Source organism: Castor canadensis, chromosome 2, assembly GCF_047511655.1.
Source record: "Castor canadensis chromosome 2, mCasCan1.hap1v2, whole genome shotgun sequence".
Classification (NCBI taxonomy): Eukaryota; Metazoa; Chordata; class Mammalia; order Rodentia; family Castoridae; genus Castor; species Castor canadensis.
In genome coordinates, this window is record NC_133387.1 from 6,124,586 (window position 1) to 6,136,621 (window position 12,036).

General features: G+C 42.6%; 1 protein-coding gene and 1 pseudogene across 1 annotated transcript in view; one reads left to right on the forward strand and one right to left on the reverse strand.

Annotated features, from left to right (window-relative positions):
* Nub1 (negative regulator of ubiquitin like proteins 1) overlaps positions 1–10,450 on the reverse strand; it is a 27,706-nt gene extending 17,256 nt beyond the window's left edge. The window contains 5 exon segments of the mRNA XM_074060498.1: positions 559–617; positions 1,834–2,001; positions 7,442–7,559; positions 10,382–10,413; positions 10,415–10,450. Coding sequence (XP_073916599.1) covers positions 559–617; positions 1,834–2,001; positions 7,442–7,559; positions 10,382–10,413; positions 10,415–10,450 — 413 coding nt within the window.
* Positions 5,234–7,011, forward strand: LOC141418726 (NEDD8-conjugating enzyme UBE2F-like; annotated as a pseudogene).
* Positions 10,451–12,036: the final 1,586 nt, after the last annotated feature.

Genomic DNA, 12,036 nt, shown 5'->3' on the forward strand with positions numbered 1-12,036 from the left:
TGCTAGTATGTGACAGGCAGGTATGTATCAGATATATATTACAGAGAGGAAAATAGCCTGAAATCGGCTAAAACACTTTGCTGAAGGTCACAGCAAGTTATCAGTGAGCTAAAGAATAGAGCTCACAACTATCTGCGGAGTACCAAACTGTCTCCTATTCTGTGAGCATCCACTCATTCAGATGTGTACCCCGCACCTCCTACGCCGCAGGCCCAGAGTTCCCGGCCCAGCGCTCCTACAGCTACACTGAAAGCAAAGAAAAGAGGGAGAATCTTGAGCACTCAGCCTCCTCTTAAATGCCAGTGTGAGCCCAGCTAAGATTCTTTTCCTCACAGTCTTAATTTTCTCTGCTATAAAATGAGGATATGGGGAAAGGTTCAAGTGATAGAGAGCCTGCCTAGCAAGCCCAAGGCCCTGAATTCAAACTCTGGGAAAAAAAAAAAAAAAAAAAGAAGATAGGACTGGCCCTACCTGGCTTTCAGGATGGCCCAGGAAGACCAAAGAAGCTCACGTAAAGAGGGGCAGAGCACCTGCGACACGGAGCTCACAGATACTTACTTAGCCCTCAGGTCTCTGCCAGTAACATGCAGTCGGGTCTCCAACAAGCTTTTCTTATCCTATTTAGAAGCAAGATAGGCAAAATAAAATGCACTTGAACACTTTTAGGAGCTCTCACCCTGCCTATGAAAGCAGAAAAGCTGGTAACAGAGAATATAAACTTAGGTCCCTGGTTAAGAACCAAAATGCTGCCTCCCTGGAGAAGCCTGTTGAACACTAACCCAGTGACCTAAATGTCTTCCAGGAGACAGCAGGTAGGACTGCCAAGTGCAGTTTGTCACATGGCCAGTCATCCTTATAATTACATTTCAGAACATTTTTATTCATCATCCCTCCAACCAACACTGTGTCCCGCACCTCCACATTTCCTCCCCTTTTCTGCCCAGCCCCTGAAGCCATTTATTTATTTCTGCCTCTACAAATTTGCCTGTTGGGGACATTTCAAATAAATAGGATCATATATATACGACCTTTCAGTCAGCAGGCTGTAGACGTGTCAGAATTCCATCACTCTACTGCATGTTGTTCTCTATTGTGTGGTGTGCCACATTCACTTATCCATTCATCCCCTGATGGACATTTGGGCTAGTTCCTCCAGCTTTTGGCTGTTATGAGTAGTGTTGCTATGAATATTCACATGTACTTTTACATATATACATTACTTCTGAGAATGATTAACACTGGTCAGTCCTGAGAGGCACCTTTAAGTAGCCTGGCCACAGTAACACTTCTGGGCATGGACTCCTGAGGATGTGGCTCTGAGAGGAGGTGGCCACACCCACATATTTGGGTCCTGTTAGAACAGTCATTTGGTTGTCCTCTGACTGCCATCAGAATAGGAACAGGGTGGGTTGGCAGAGTGGCTCAAGTGATAGAGTGTCTGCCTAGTAAGCATGAGGCCCTGAATTTAAAGCCCAGTACCACCAAAAAAAAATTATATACAAAAATTTAATATAAAACTTTTTAGATAAATTTTTATAGAAAAAGGATGAATTTGTTTGAGAAATGTCCTACTGCTCAGGGCTCTAGAAAGCCTGATCCCCATTTGATCCCCTAGTACTTCTAACCACTAAACTAGAAAGGGTAAGAATGTGACACACAGCTCTGTGACATTTTGAAGGTTCATGATTCCTCTTGGCCTGCCTTGGGAATATGAGCTAGTTTAAGAGTCCATGATATCAACTACTGAGCATGTAACTTAAAGGAATTTTAACTTTGTAGTTTACAAAAGCAATGATTTATTTGATTGCATACTAAGGCTGGAAAGTGACTCACTCTTCTCAGTCTTGCAGGTAAAAACACCTCAATTGTAGCAATCCCAGTTGTTTTATAATTTTCATTTCCTGACCCACGCTCAATTGCTTTGCAACGTATCTCTTCTATTATCTTTTCTACTTCACTTTCACAACATTCTAGCTTGTCAGAGTACTTCTTGGCAAGGTCCTAAGAAGAAAAATCAGAAAATGTAGCTCAATATAATATCAATGCAAAAAATAAAAAATAAAAAGCAGCAAAGCCCAGGAAAGGGCATGAGGACTCTAGGGCAATAACTGATGACTGGAGGTCCCTGTATTACTGAAATCCACTGCAACTCTTAGAGGATCCAGGGAAAAACTAAGCATCTACAAATAGACAGTAGAACAGGCTCAGCAGAAAAAAGTGAAGTAACTGGTATTCTCCTGTGGGAACAAGAAAGTAAACTATGACTTTTGTAACCTTAGGGTATTAAGAAATAGTAAGTAATTCAACTCCAAAAAAAAAAAAAAGAAAAGATTTTAATTATTCCAACTTGTGAGGATAAAACAAGTTAGACTTAAATAACTTTTTAATGGAAAATTTTGGATCACTGGTACTGGTTGTAAAGTTATTTGCAAAAGAAAGCTGTAGAATTCAGAAAGAAAACTGAAGATTTGAGGTTCCTCAAAAAAAAGGATGCCAACCAGTTTTTACTTATAAGTCTCTATGTTTCCTCCCCCAAAGTATCTGCACTGGGGCTTAACGTCTCACTAAATATCTCATAAAATGATGAACAATGAAGACATTGAAGCGCACAGTTTTGTTGAATATACAACATGATACAATGCAGCACTTAAAAATGATGGTGCAAATACACGGTTATGATAAGGGAGATATTTGTGATATATATAAAGCTACAAACCAGAGTATTTTTAAAACAATATAAAAGCTACAAACCAGAATATTTTTAAAACAATATAAATCTATTTGTAATACATTTTAATAGTCACACAGGAAAAGACTAGAAAAATACACCAATACTGATGATCTTTATGCATTTTTAAATGTAGTTTTTGTATTTAATCACATTCCTGGTCCACACCAAACATAGGACAGTGGTTTCATAAAATATAATGCAGCTCAAAAATGTCTACTGCCTAGGACAATGTAGCCATCTGAACATCACAAGGTAACACGCTGAGTGTCTGTGGTGATGCTGTGTAAACCTTTGATGACAGTCATAGAAAAATATGGCACATGCAATCACATACAGTACACACCACTTGATCATGACGGCAATGACTATGAAACCGGTGTATGTATTTACTCTGTTTAAAGATTATTTTAGAGTGCTCTACTTATATTTAAAAAGTTTACTGTAAAGCAGTGTGAAGCCTCATACCTTTCATGGAAATCACCTAACAACGCGTGTCTCACTCATCTGGAAGTTAAGCAAGGCTAACCTTGTGAACATACAGGTTAGGCAACCCAAATTCAAAAATCCAAAACTTTTGAGTACCAACATAATACTTAAAAAGTTTTGACTTTTGGATTTTGGAGCATTTTGGATTTCATTTCAGATAAGGGATGCTCAACTGGAAAAGCCTACGCAAATATTCCTACATCTGAAAATCCTGAAATCTGGAACACTTCTAACCCCAAGCATTTTGGATAGGGTTACTCAACTCCTATGTACATTTTCTAACCCAGGAATATACGTTATTTTTTATCACTAGAAAACATGCAAGTCTTTTAAGTAAAATACTTTTTAAAATCACTTTCTGCAATTTCTAGAAATCCTAATTACCTAATGAGGGTACTTTTTTCCCCTCCTGACACCAACCAATTTTGACACCAACTGGATATCTTACAGTTAATTCAGCTCTGACATCAACTACCCAGAGTCAGCATTAGACCCCCACTAGTCTGAAAGCCAGTTCCACAGAATGAATGCCTTCATGTCAGACACAGATGCCAAGCATCCAGTTGCCAAGTTACCCACACTTTTGCCTGACTTGGCTACAAAGTAGAGGGTTCCCATCATGCACTTCCAGTTTTGATAATTTGCTATAATGACTCACAGAACTCAGGAAAATGCTGTAGTTACAATTATAGTTTACTATAAAGAATACAAATGAGCACTCAGATCAGAGTGACTAAGGTGAGGCCTGGAATGGTTCTCAGTGGAGGAGCCTCTGTTCTGCAGAGTTGGGTGTACCATTCTTCCAGCTCATGGAAGCGTTTTTGCTAAGTTAGAAATTCCTCAACCCATCATTTAAGGGGTTTTATGGAGGCCTGCTAACCTGGGCATGAATGATTAAATCATTGGTCACTAGTGATTAACTAACTCTCCAGAACCCTTTCTTTCCCCAGGGGCTGGAGGGCAAGGCTGAAAGTCACAAGCTTCTAATTAAGGCTGGATTTTTTGGGCAACTAGCCCTATCCTGAAGCTATCTAGGGGCCACCAAGGCTCACTAGGACAAAAGATGCTACAATCATCCTTACCACTCTTTTAAGAGTTTTAGATCTACCAAGAACTAGGGACAAAGATAAAAAGTTTTTTCTTATCAAGTCCCACCAGTTTCTGAGGCAAGAAGCCTAACAAGAAAATGCAGAAGGTGCACTGCAAAGACAAAATGCAAGGCCTCTCAGGGACAGGAGAACAGAAGGATGGAGACCCTGATATAGTCTGTCACCTCCTGATGAAATTATGTCACCCCACAGAACAATTTAATGCCCTCAGGATAATTTATACTCCCTGGTAAGTGTTACCTCATGTTCAAGATATCCAGACATAGAAAGCAGAGAAGCTGGTGCTAGGATGTTCTGATATGAGAGCGTTTTATCCACAGCATGTAAAGTTTTCTTGCTTGGAAAGGCAGGTAAATTTGAATTTCTTGAAACATCACATAAAATACTATTTCTGACAAACCATAAAAAATAGAGGCACAATTGTTAGCAAAATATATTTTGGAAAAATGAGCACTGATGGCCACAGTATAAAAAAACTGGGGGAGGGGAGCAAATGTTTTATAGACGAGGATTACAGCAAGGAGGCCTAAGAAGCAGCCAAGTCTGCATTCTGACCACGAATCTCAGCAACACACTGGGTCTGGTCCTGCTGCATGCAGAGCGGTACAAAACCAGTCCCAGATGAGCACTTTTATGTAATTCTGTGAAGATGTTAAAATAGCACATGCCTCATGGTTTGAATATATGTAGGGCCTCTCAAAAGCCCAGGGTGGCACTCCTGGCAGTGGTGGAACCTTTAGGAGGAGGGGTCTTACAAAAGGGTCCTTAGGTTATTGGGAGCAAGCCCTTGAAAGGGATTGTGGGATCCCATTGGCCATATCCTCTCTTTTCTGTTTTCTGGCTCAAGAGGTGAGCAGTTTGCTCTGCCCTGAGCTCCTGCCATGATGTGCCACCCTTGTCATGGGACCACTTGATCTTAACGAGAACTTCCAGAACCATGAGCCCAAATAAACCTTTTTCTCTTTATAAATCAATTGCCCTGGGTACTTTGTGAAGGAAAGCTAACTAATCCAATGCCTGAGAAGTTAGATAACATTCTCCCATAAATGAAATGACAGTAAAAGGGAGGGGAGTATAGCACTTGCCTAGTATGTGTAAGGCCCTAGCTTCAAACCCCTGCACCACCAAAAAAATTGTAAATATATATGAACAAAATAAAGGCCAGTGAGAGCCACCCAGACTAAAGGTGGCAGTAATGCTAACACATGTAAGCAAACTGAAGTGAGATGATGGTCTCAAAGGGTCTTGGACGTCAACCACCACATCTGACTCCACTCGGAGGGTTTCCATGAGAGACAAGTTGCTTATTAAAGAGGTGAAAGAACTCCAAGCTAATTTACCTGGTACATGTGAAATGCACTTTCCTGATCCAAACAAGCTTCACTGCTTTCAACTAACCGTAACCCCAGATGAGGATTACTACCAGGGCGGAAATTGTCAGTTTAAAACTGAAGTTCCTGATGCATACAATATGCATCTAAAAGTGCCTCCCACAAAAATCGTATGTTCTCCCTCATATGTGGACATTAGATCAAGGGCAAACACAACAAGGGGATTGGACTATGAGCACATGATAAAAGCGAGAGCACACGAGGGAGGGGTGAGGATAGGTAAGACACCTAAAAAACTAGCTAGCATTTGTTGCCCTTAATGCAGAGAAACTAAAGCAGATACCTTAAAGCAACTGAGGCCAATAGGAAAAGGGGACCAGGAACTAGAGAAAAGGGTAGATCAAAAAGAATTAACCTAGAAGGTGACACCCAAGCACAGGAAATCAATGAGTCAATTATCAATGTGAGATAAGCAATGTGGTTGCTTATCTCAACCAGCAAAACCCCTTGTTCCTTCCTATTATTGCTTATACTCTCTCTACAACAAAATTAGAGATAAGAGCAAAATAGTTTCTGCTGGGTATTGAGGGGGTGGGGAGGAGAGGGAGGGGGCGGAGTGGGTGGTAAGGGAGGGGGTGGGGGCAGGGGGGAGAAATGAACCAAGCCTTGTATGCACATATGAATAATAAAAGAAAAATAAAATAAATAAATAAATAAATAAAAAAAAGTGCCTCCCAAAGCGAAATGCCTGACCAAGATCTGGCACCTCAACATCACAGACAGGGGAAATATGTTTAAGTTTACTGAGAGAGCATACTATGGATGGCACTGGCTGGGCTCCCACCAGAACGTTAAAGGATGTTGTTTGGGGATTAAACTCTTTATTTACTGATCTTTTGAATTTTGATGATCCACTGAACATTGAAGCTGCAAACATCATTTTCGAGATGAGGACTTCTGGAATAAAGTAGATGACTACATCAAGCCTTACGACAGACGATAAGAGGAGACAGTTGCAGGCCATGGACTATGTATCACAGTTTGTCTCTAATGTGAAACAGCATGAGGTAGCCCTGCTCCCCATCCTCACACTCCCTCAGCCCCATGGGATTGTCCCAGTCCTGTGACCATGTTGTCCTGAAGAAGACCATCCTTCTGACTGCCCACTGTAGATGGCGAATGCAACACAAATACAGCAAAAAAGTGTTTGGGCCTCTAAAGAGTTGTCTGCTTCCCTTACTGTGTTTACTCTCTTGAAATTATGCTGTCTAGGCTGCCAGTGAAATCCCTCAGAATTTGTAATGACCTCAACTTTGAGGCTAGCGCTTACCTCCCTTCCCCCAACAAATCAGTGTCCTGGGTAACTCACAGATTGGCAATAAGAAACCCGCTACAAACTGTGACTGGATGCACATTCTTAGCTTCTTCTGTGAATGTTGGCCCTGCCTAGATGTGAAGCTTCCCAGAATGCATTGCCATTCACTGTAGATCTTACTGAAATGCGTGTTTTATTTACCATAAGTGTATTTTGGAACAGATTTGTAATTTGTACAATTTAATGCTTTAATTATTTTTTTCTATTCTCATTTAGTTTGTATTTTCATTGTATAGAGCAGACACAAAGATGTTGGGTCAAGCAACTATTGAAGAGAAATACAAAGACACTATGAAAGACATAAAAAAAAAGAAGCTTTTGGTGCTGGCAATTTCAGATGACTTCAGAATATTATTTATCAAGGAAATTTATACCATTGCTAATTGTTTATGTCTTAAAAGAAAAATACCTTTAATGCCAAACCAACTTCCTTATTTTCCTCTGTATATGGAGGTTTCCAAAGTTGAATCCTGTCTTCCCTTAAAAACTGGGTCAATTTTGCTTGAAGATACTTCTTCTGTGCCATCCTTGAAAGCAAAATGTATATCAGCAAAACCCCACAACCCATTTTAAAATGTTTTACAACTCACCTAACACATCCAGATGTTTTGTACAGTAAGCAGAGATCCCCTCTACTCCCACTCCTTCTGGTTTACACTAAGCAACAAGGGTTTAACTAGGTATAGACATTCTAAAAATATATACATAGACATATGTATTATGTATAATTATATATTGTGCATAATATAAAATATATATTACAAAGTTGCTAATATGTAGCAAGGATTATTATACCTCTCTGTTTTTTTTTTCTTATAATTAAAAAAATTTTTTTTTGCAGTGCTGGAGAAAGAACCAAGGGTTTGTGCATGCTAGGTAAGCAGTCTTCCACTGAGCTACATCCCTACCCTCTATTTCTTTCTTCTTCTTCTTTTTTTTTTTTTGGCAGGGGAGAGGAGGTAGCAGTGCTACAGATGGAAAGCAGGGCCTTACAAGTGGTAGGCAAGTACTCCACCACTGAGTGGTATCCCAGCCCTACTTCTATATATATTATGTTACTGTAGTTCTCTAACCTAAGAGAAAAGACAAGTAAAGATAAATCTCTTATGTAACGACTCTTTAAGCAACGCAATATAGAGCTTAAAAAGTCTCTTGTACTTTGATTAGTTCAACTCAAAACAGAAGACCACCACTCTAGTAGCTAAACATAATGAAAAGCTAGCTTGAACTGCAAATTTATCAATAATAGTCTCTACTAATAATTTCTGAACTTTTAAAATAAAAGAGCTTACAACACCAAAAAAAGTTTCTCATGGTATTTTGTTTATTATCATATTATTTGTGTACTGCAGGTATACTGTGACATTTATAAAAGTTCTTACAAAGTATCATAGTTGAATTCACTCCCTCTATCATTCTCCTTTATCCCACTCCCCAAAATGGTACTTTGTGATAGCACAATACCTACAAAAGCTATTCCAAACCAGCACTGGTTGGATCATCATTAACAGCTGAGAAAACTCAGGTCCCAGGTTTGTAAAACCAGTTGGCCAAGTTAACAAAATTAGCCAGTGCCATCACTAGCACTGAGACTTCTGCCTATAATAGTGGGCCCTGCACTCTGTCACACTATCCCTTGCTGCTTGTCACAGGTAAGTAATCTCTCTCTCCCAAAGAGGCACAAGTCACAGTGGAGCTTTTGACTCATTCCACACTAACACAGTGATTGCAAGGAGAGTGAGCGGCTGAGAGCCAAGCAGCTGGCAGGAGTAGTACAGTGCTTGGGATCTGACAAATCCTACAGGAGTAAGAAAAGTAAAAGGTTATTAGCTCTTGAATGATGAAGATGAGTTCCAGAGAGTGGAAAATATATGAATTAACATAACCTAGATCAACCTGTAAGTTTCTTTCTTTCTTTTTATCAAGGGCCAGTATTCTACATCCTCCCAAATCCTACTCACCTGATTTGCAAATCAAGTATGGTGGCTTAAGTGAATCCCACCAACACATGTTTTTAAAAGAAAGTTCAAATCTATTTTATGTCAGCTTGGGAGTGAGAAATAGGGAATCAGGGAGGAAGAAGGGAGGGTGGAATAAACACAGTCAAGAAGGTGCTGTGTGCATCTCTGGTGACCCAGGAAAGAATCCTAGTTTTTGTTTTTTGTTTTCTTTTGTGTTTGTGGTACTGGGGTTTGAACTCGGTGCCTCACACTTATTAGGCAGACACTCTACCACTTGAGACACTTTTGAGCCACTCCACGGGTCCTCCTGGTTTTTCAAACTCTAAAAACTTACAGCAAAGCACATCACTACTTAGCTTTTCAAACACCAATAACTTAAAAGACCATTTTGCATACTACTCATAAGTCTTCAGAAGTGCTAAATAAAATATCATAGCAACCTCACTGGGAAGAGGGAAGGGATAATTTCATGGGCTGCTTCCTGGAGTCCAATTATTTGGAAGGCTGAAAACACAGCTCTCAGAGATCCTAACCAAGTCACTACCTGACAGAGGACCTAAGGACCCAAATTTGTGTCCCACACTCCAAGGGGCAAATCAATAGCTGCAGAGTCTCCATCACACAAGATTTAGTATTTTTAAAAAACAAACCACTGCCTTGAAACTTACAAAAGTTCAGTTATAGACAACAGAATGACACATTAAATCCAGTGAAAAGGAAAAAAGATTAAATTAGTTTTCTATTCTAACTGGAGAACTGAAAGTTTGAAGGTTCACATTATAAAAGATGAACTCCACTAGTGTTACCGCTCCAAAATGAAAGCAAAACGTGATAAGCCAATCCTTTAAAAACTGCACTTTCACTTTTGTAATCAATCTGAGCTGCCTTTAGCCATAGCTTTTAACGACACATTTCACCTTAGGAAAATAAAGATGAACGAAAGATTCGTGTGCTTAAAAAATAAGAGAAAGATAGTGAGAAACAGTGAACCAGGTCGTCAAGGTTCTAGAAAACCAAGGGTTTTCTCACTAAATAGCAATCTGGCTTTGACTGCAAATCAGACCCAAATGGTACGTTCAGGACGAGTGTTACGATTTAACCATTTGTTGCGCTAATTACACTAAGAAGTATACAATGTATATACAATGTACTTATTCCTGCCTGTCTCCAGCAATAATGCGCTCACTCCTCTTTTAAATGCCCCACCACCCGGCCCAGACCAGCGCAAACCAAAGGGCCCAGAACGGCCAGTGCGTCCGGGAGTCCGCCGCCCTCCAGGCCCCCGGCTCCGCAGGACCGCTCACCTGACGCGTCCGGTCGTGCCGGGAACGACGTCGCCGGGCAGTGACAGAGGCCGGGGTTGGGGACGCCTGTCGCTACCCGCTCACCTGCGCCACAGCAGCGCCCGCTGCGACCTGCCAAAGCGCCCGGATGCAGTGGCCACCGTTTGTTTTCATTCCGGGTAAGGCCGTCCCCACCCCCGCTGCCGCGCAGCCCTCGCGCAGCCCAGAAGGAGGACTGTGGGCGGGGCCGAAAAGGGGCGTGTCGGGGCGGGGCTTAAGGGGGAGGGGCTAAGGCGGAGGCCAGGCTTGGGTGAAGATTGGGACTCTGGGTGGGTGGGGAAGGAGGCGGAGAGCACGGCCGGGGGTGGGGCTTCCTGGAGAGGCGGGGCTACGGCGGGGTAGGCCAGGGGCGGGGCGGTCCGTGGGTGGGGCTTGTTATTGGCAGAGGCGGGGCTGTGGTGGGGGCGGGACGATGGTGGGCAGGGCAGGCGAGGGTGGGGTGATAACAGCGTTGGGGCGGAGGTGAGGAATGGGAGGGGAGTGTGTGGGGGACGAAGGAGGAAGGTTGGGGTGGGGACCGAGACCCAAGCGAAATTGAATCTGGCTTTGTTTCTCCAAAGGCCTTGGAAGAGGCCAGAGCACATTGCAGGAAGACCTGTTTCCCCCGAGAAAGGGGTCTGGACCTACTAGGGCTGGAACAGCCCCGCACCCTTCCCGGTGGCTGAGCGCGAACCCCTAAACTGACGGATCCTTTCACTGCTTTTCATTCCGCCAGGGTTCTCCCCTCTCGGTGACATTAGGATGCTTCCCGGAATTCCCAGACCCTTGCCTCGCGCTCCCCTGCTACCGTCCCTCCTGATAGGTCCCTGACGTCATAGGGCGGGCGGAAAGTCCTGAGGTATCATTGAAACCAGGTCCCCTGGCCCATAACTGCTTGCAAAATCTCCCTGCTTGCAAAACCGCAGAAAACTTCCTGTTTTTCAACTAGCTGTAAGTACTGAGCCTTTCCACCTGGTGATCACTGACAATCAGGCCCCAACAACCCAGTTGTTCTCTGAAACAGATACCCTTCCCCCTTTGATGGATGGTCCCTCCTGTAACGCCCACCACCCAATCTACCTGGGCTGCTGCACTCTGAACACGAGAGTCAGCCCGGCAGTCTGGCCCCCAATAAATCTTTCCTTTCTACGTGGTGCGGTCCCTGTTCGGCAGTTCCTTACACCTCCTATCACCACTATGAACGACAGTGTCTGCGGCTCTGCCCCTCGCTGTGCAGTGGTAAATACCAATAAACCCACGAACTAGCAGTTCCTTATGTCTAGGTGAGGAAATGAAATAAACCAACTAGTCATAAAAAAAATAAGGGCAAGTTGCAAAATTCTCTGAGAACCAGGGCAACCCCCCAGTGGTTGAGTACAGAGATGTGAGCCCTTTGGAAGGTAGACAGAGAAAGTAAGATAGAGTACATCTCATTCCCCCTGGGTAAGGCTGTTGGCCCCATCCTCTCTAACTCCAGTTACCCATCCTTGGACCCACTCTTTCATAGGGGAGCTTGAAAGCATAAGTTCTACCCACAAGCAGCTGGCTCCTACCAGCGCCTGAGGTAGGGGGTGGGAGCTGTGCAAGTCTATCTCAAACGGATGTGTGCGATGTGACATCCAGTGAAATTATCATGCAAAGACCCATTAAATACTGCTTTTATTAAGATAGCTCCACTTAAGCAAATTAGTCTTGGGGGGGGGGTTTGTTTGTTTTTTGTT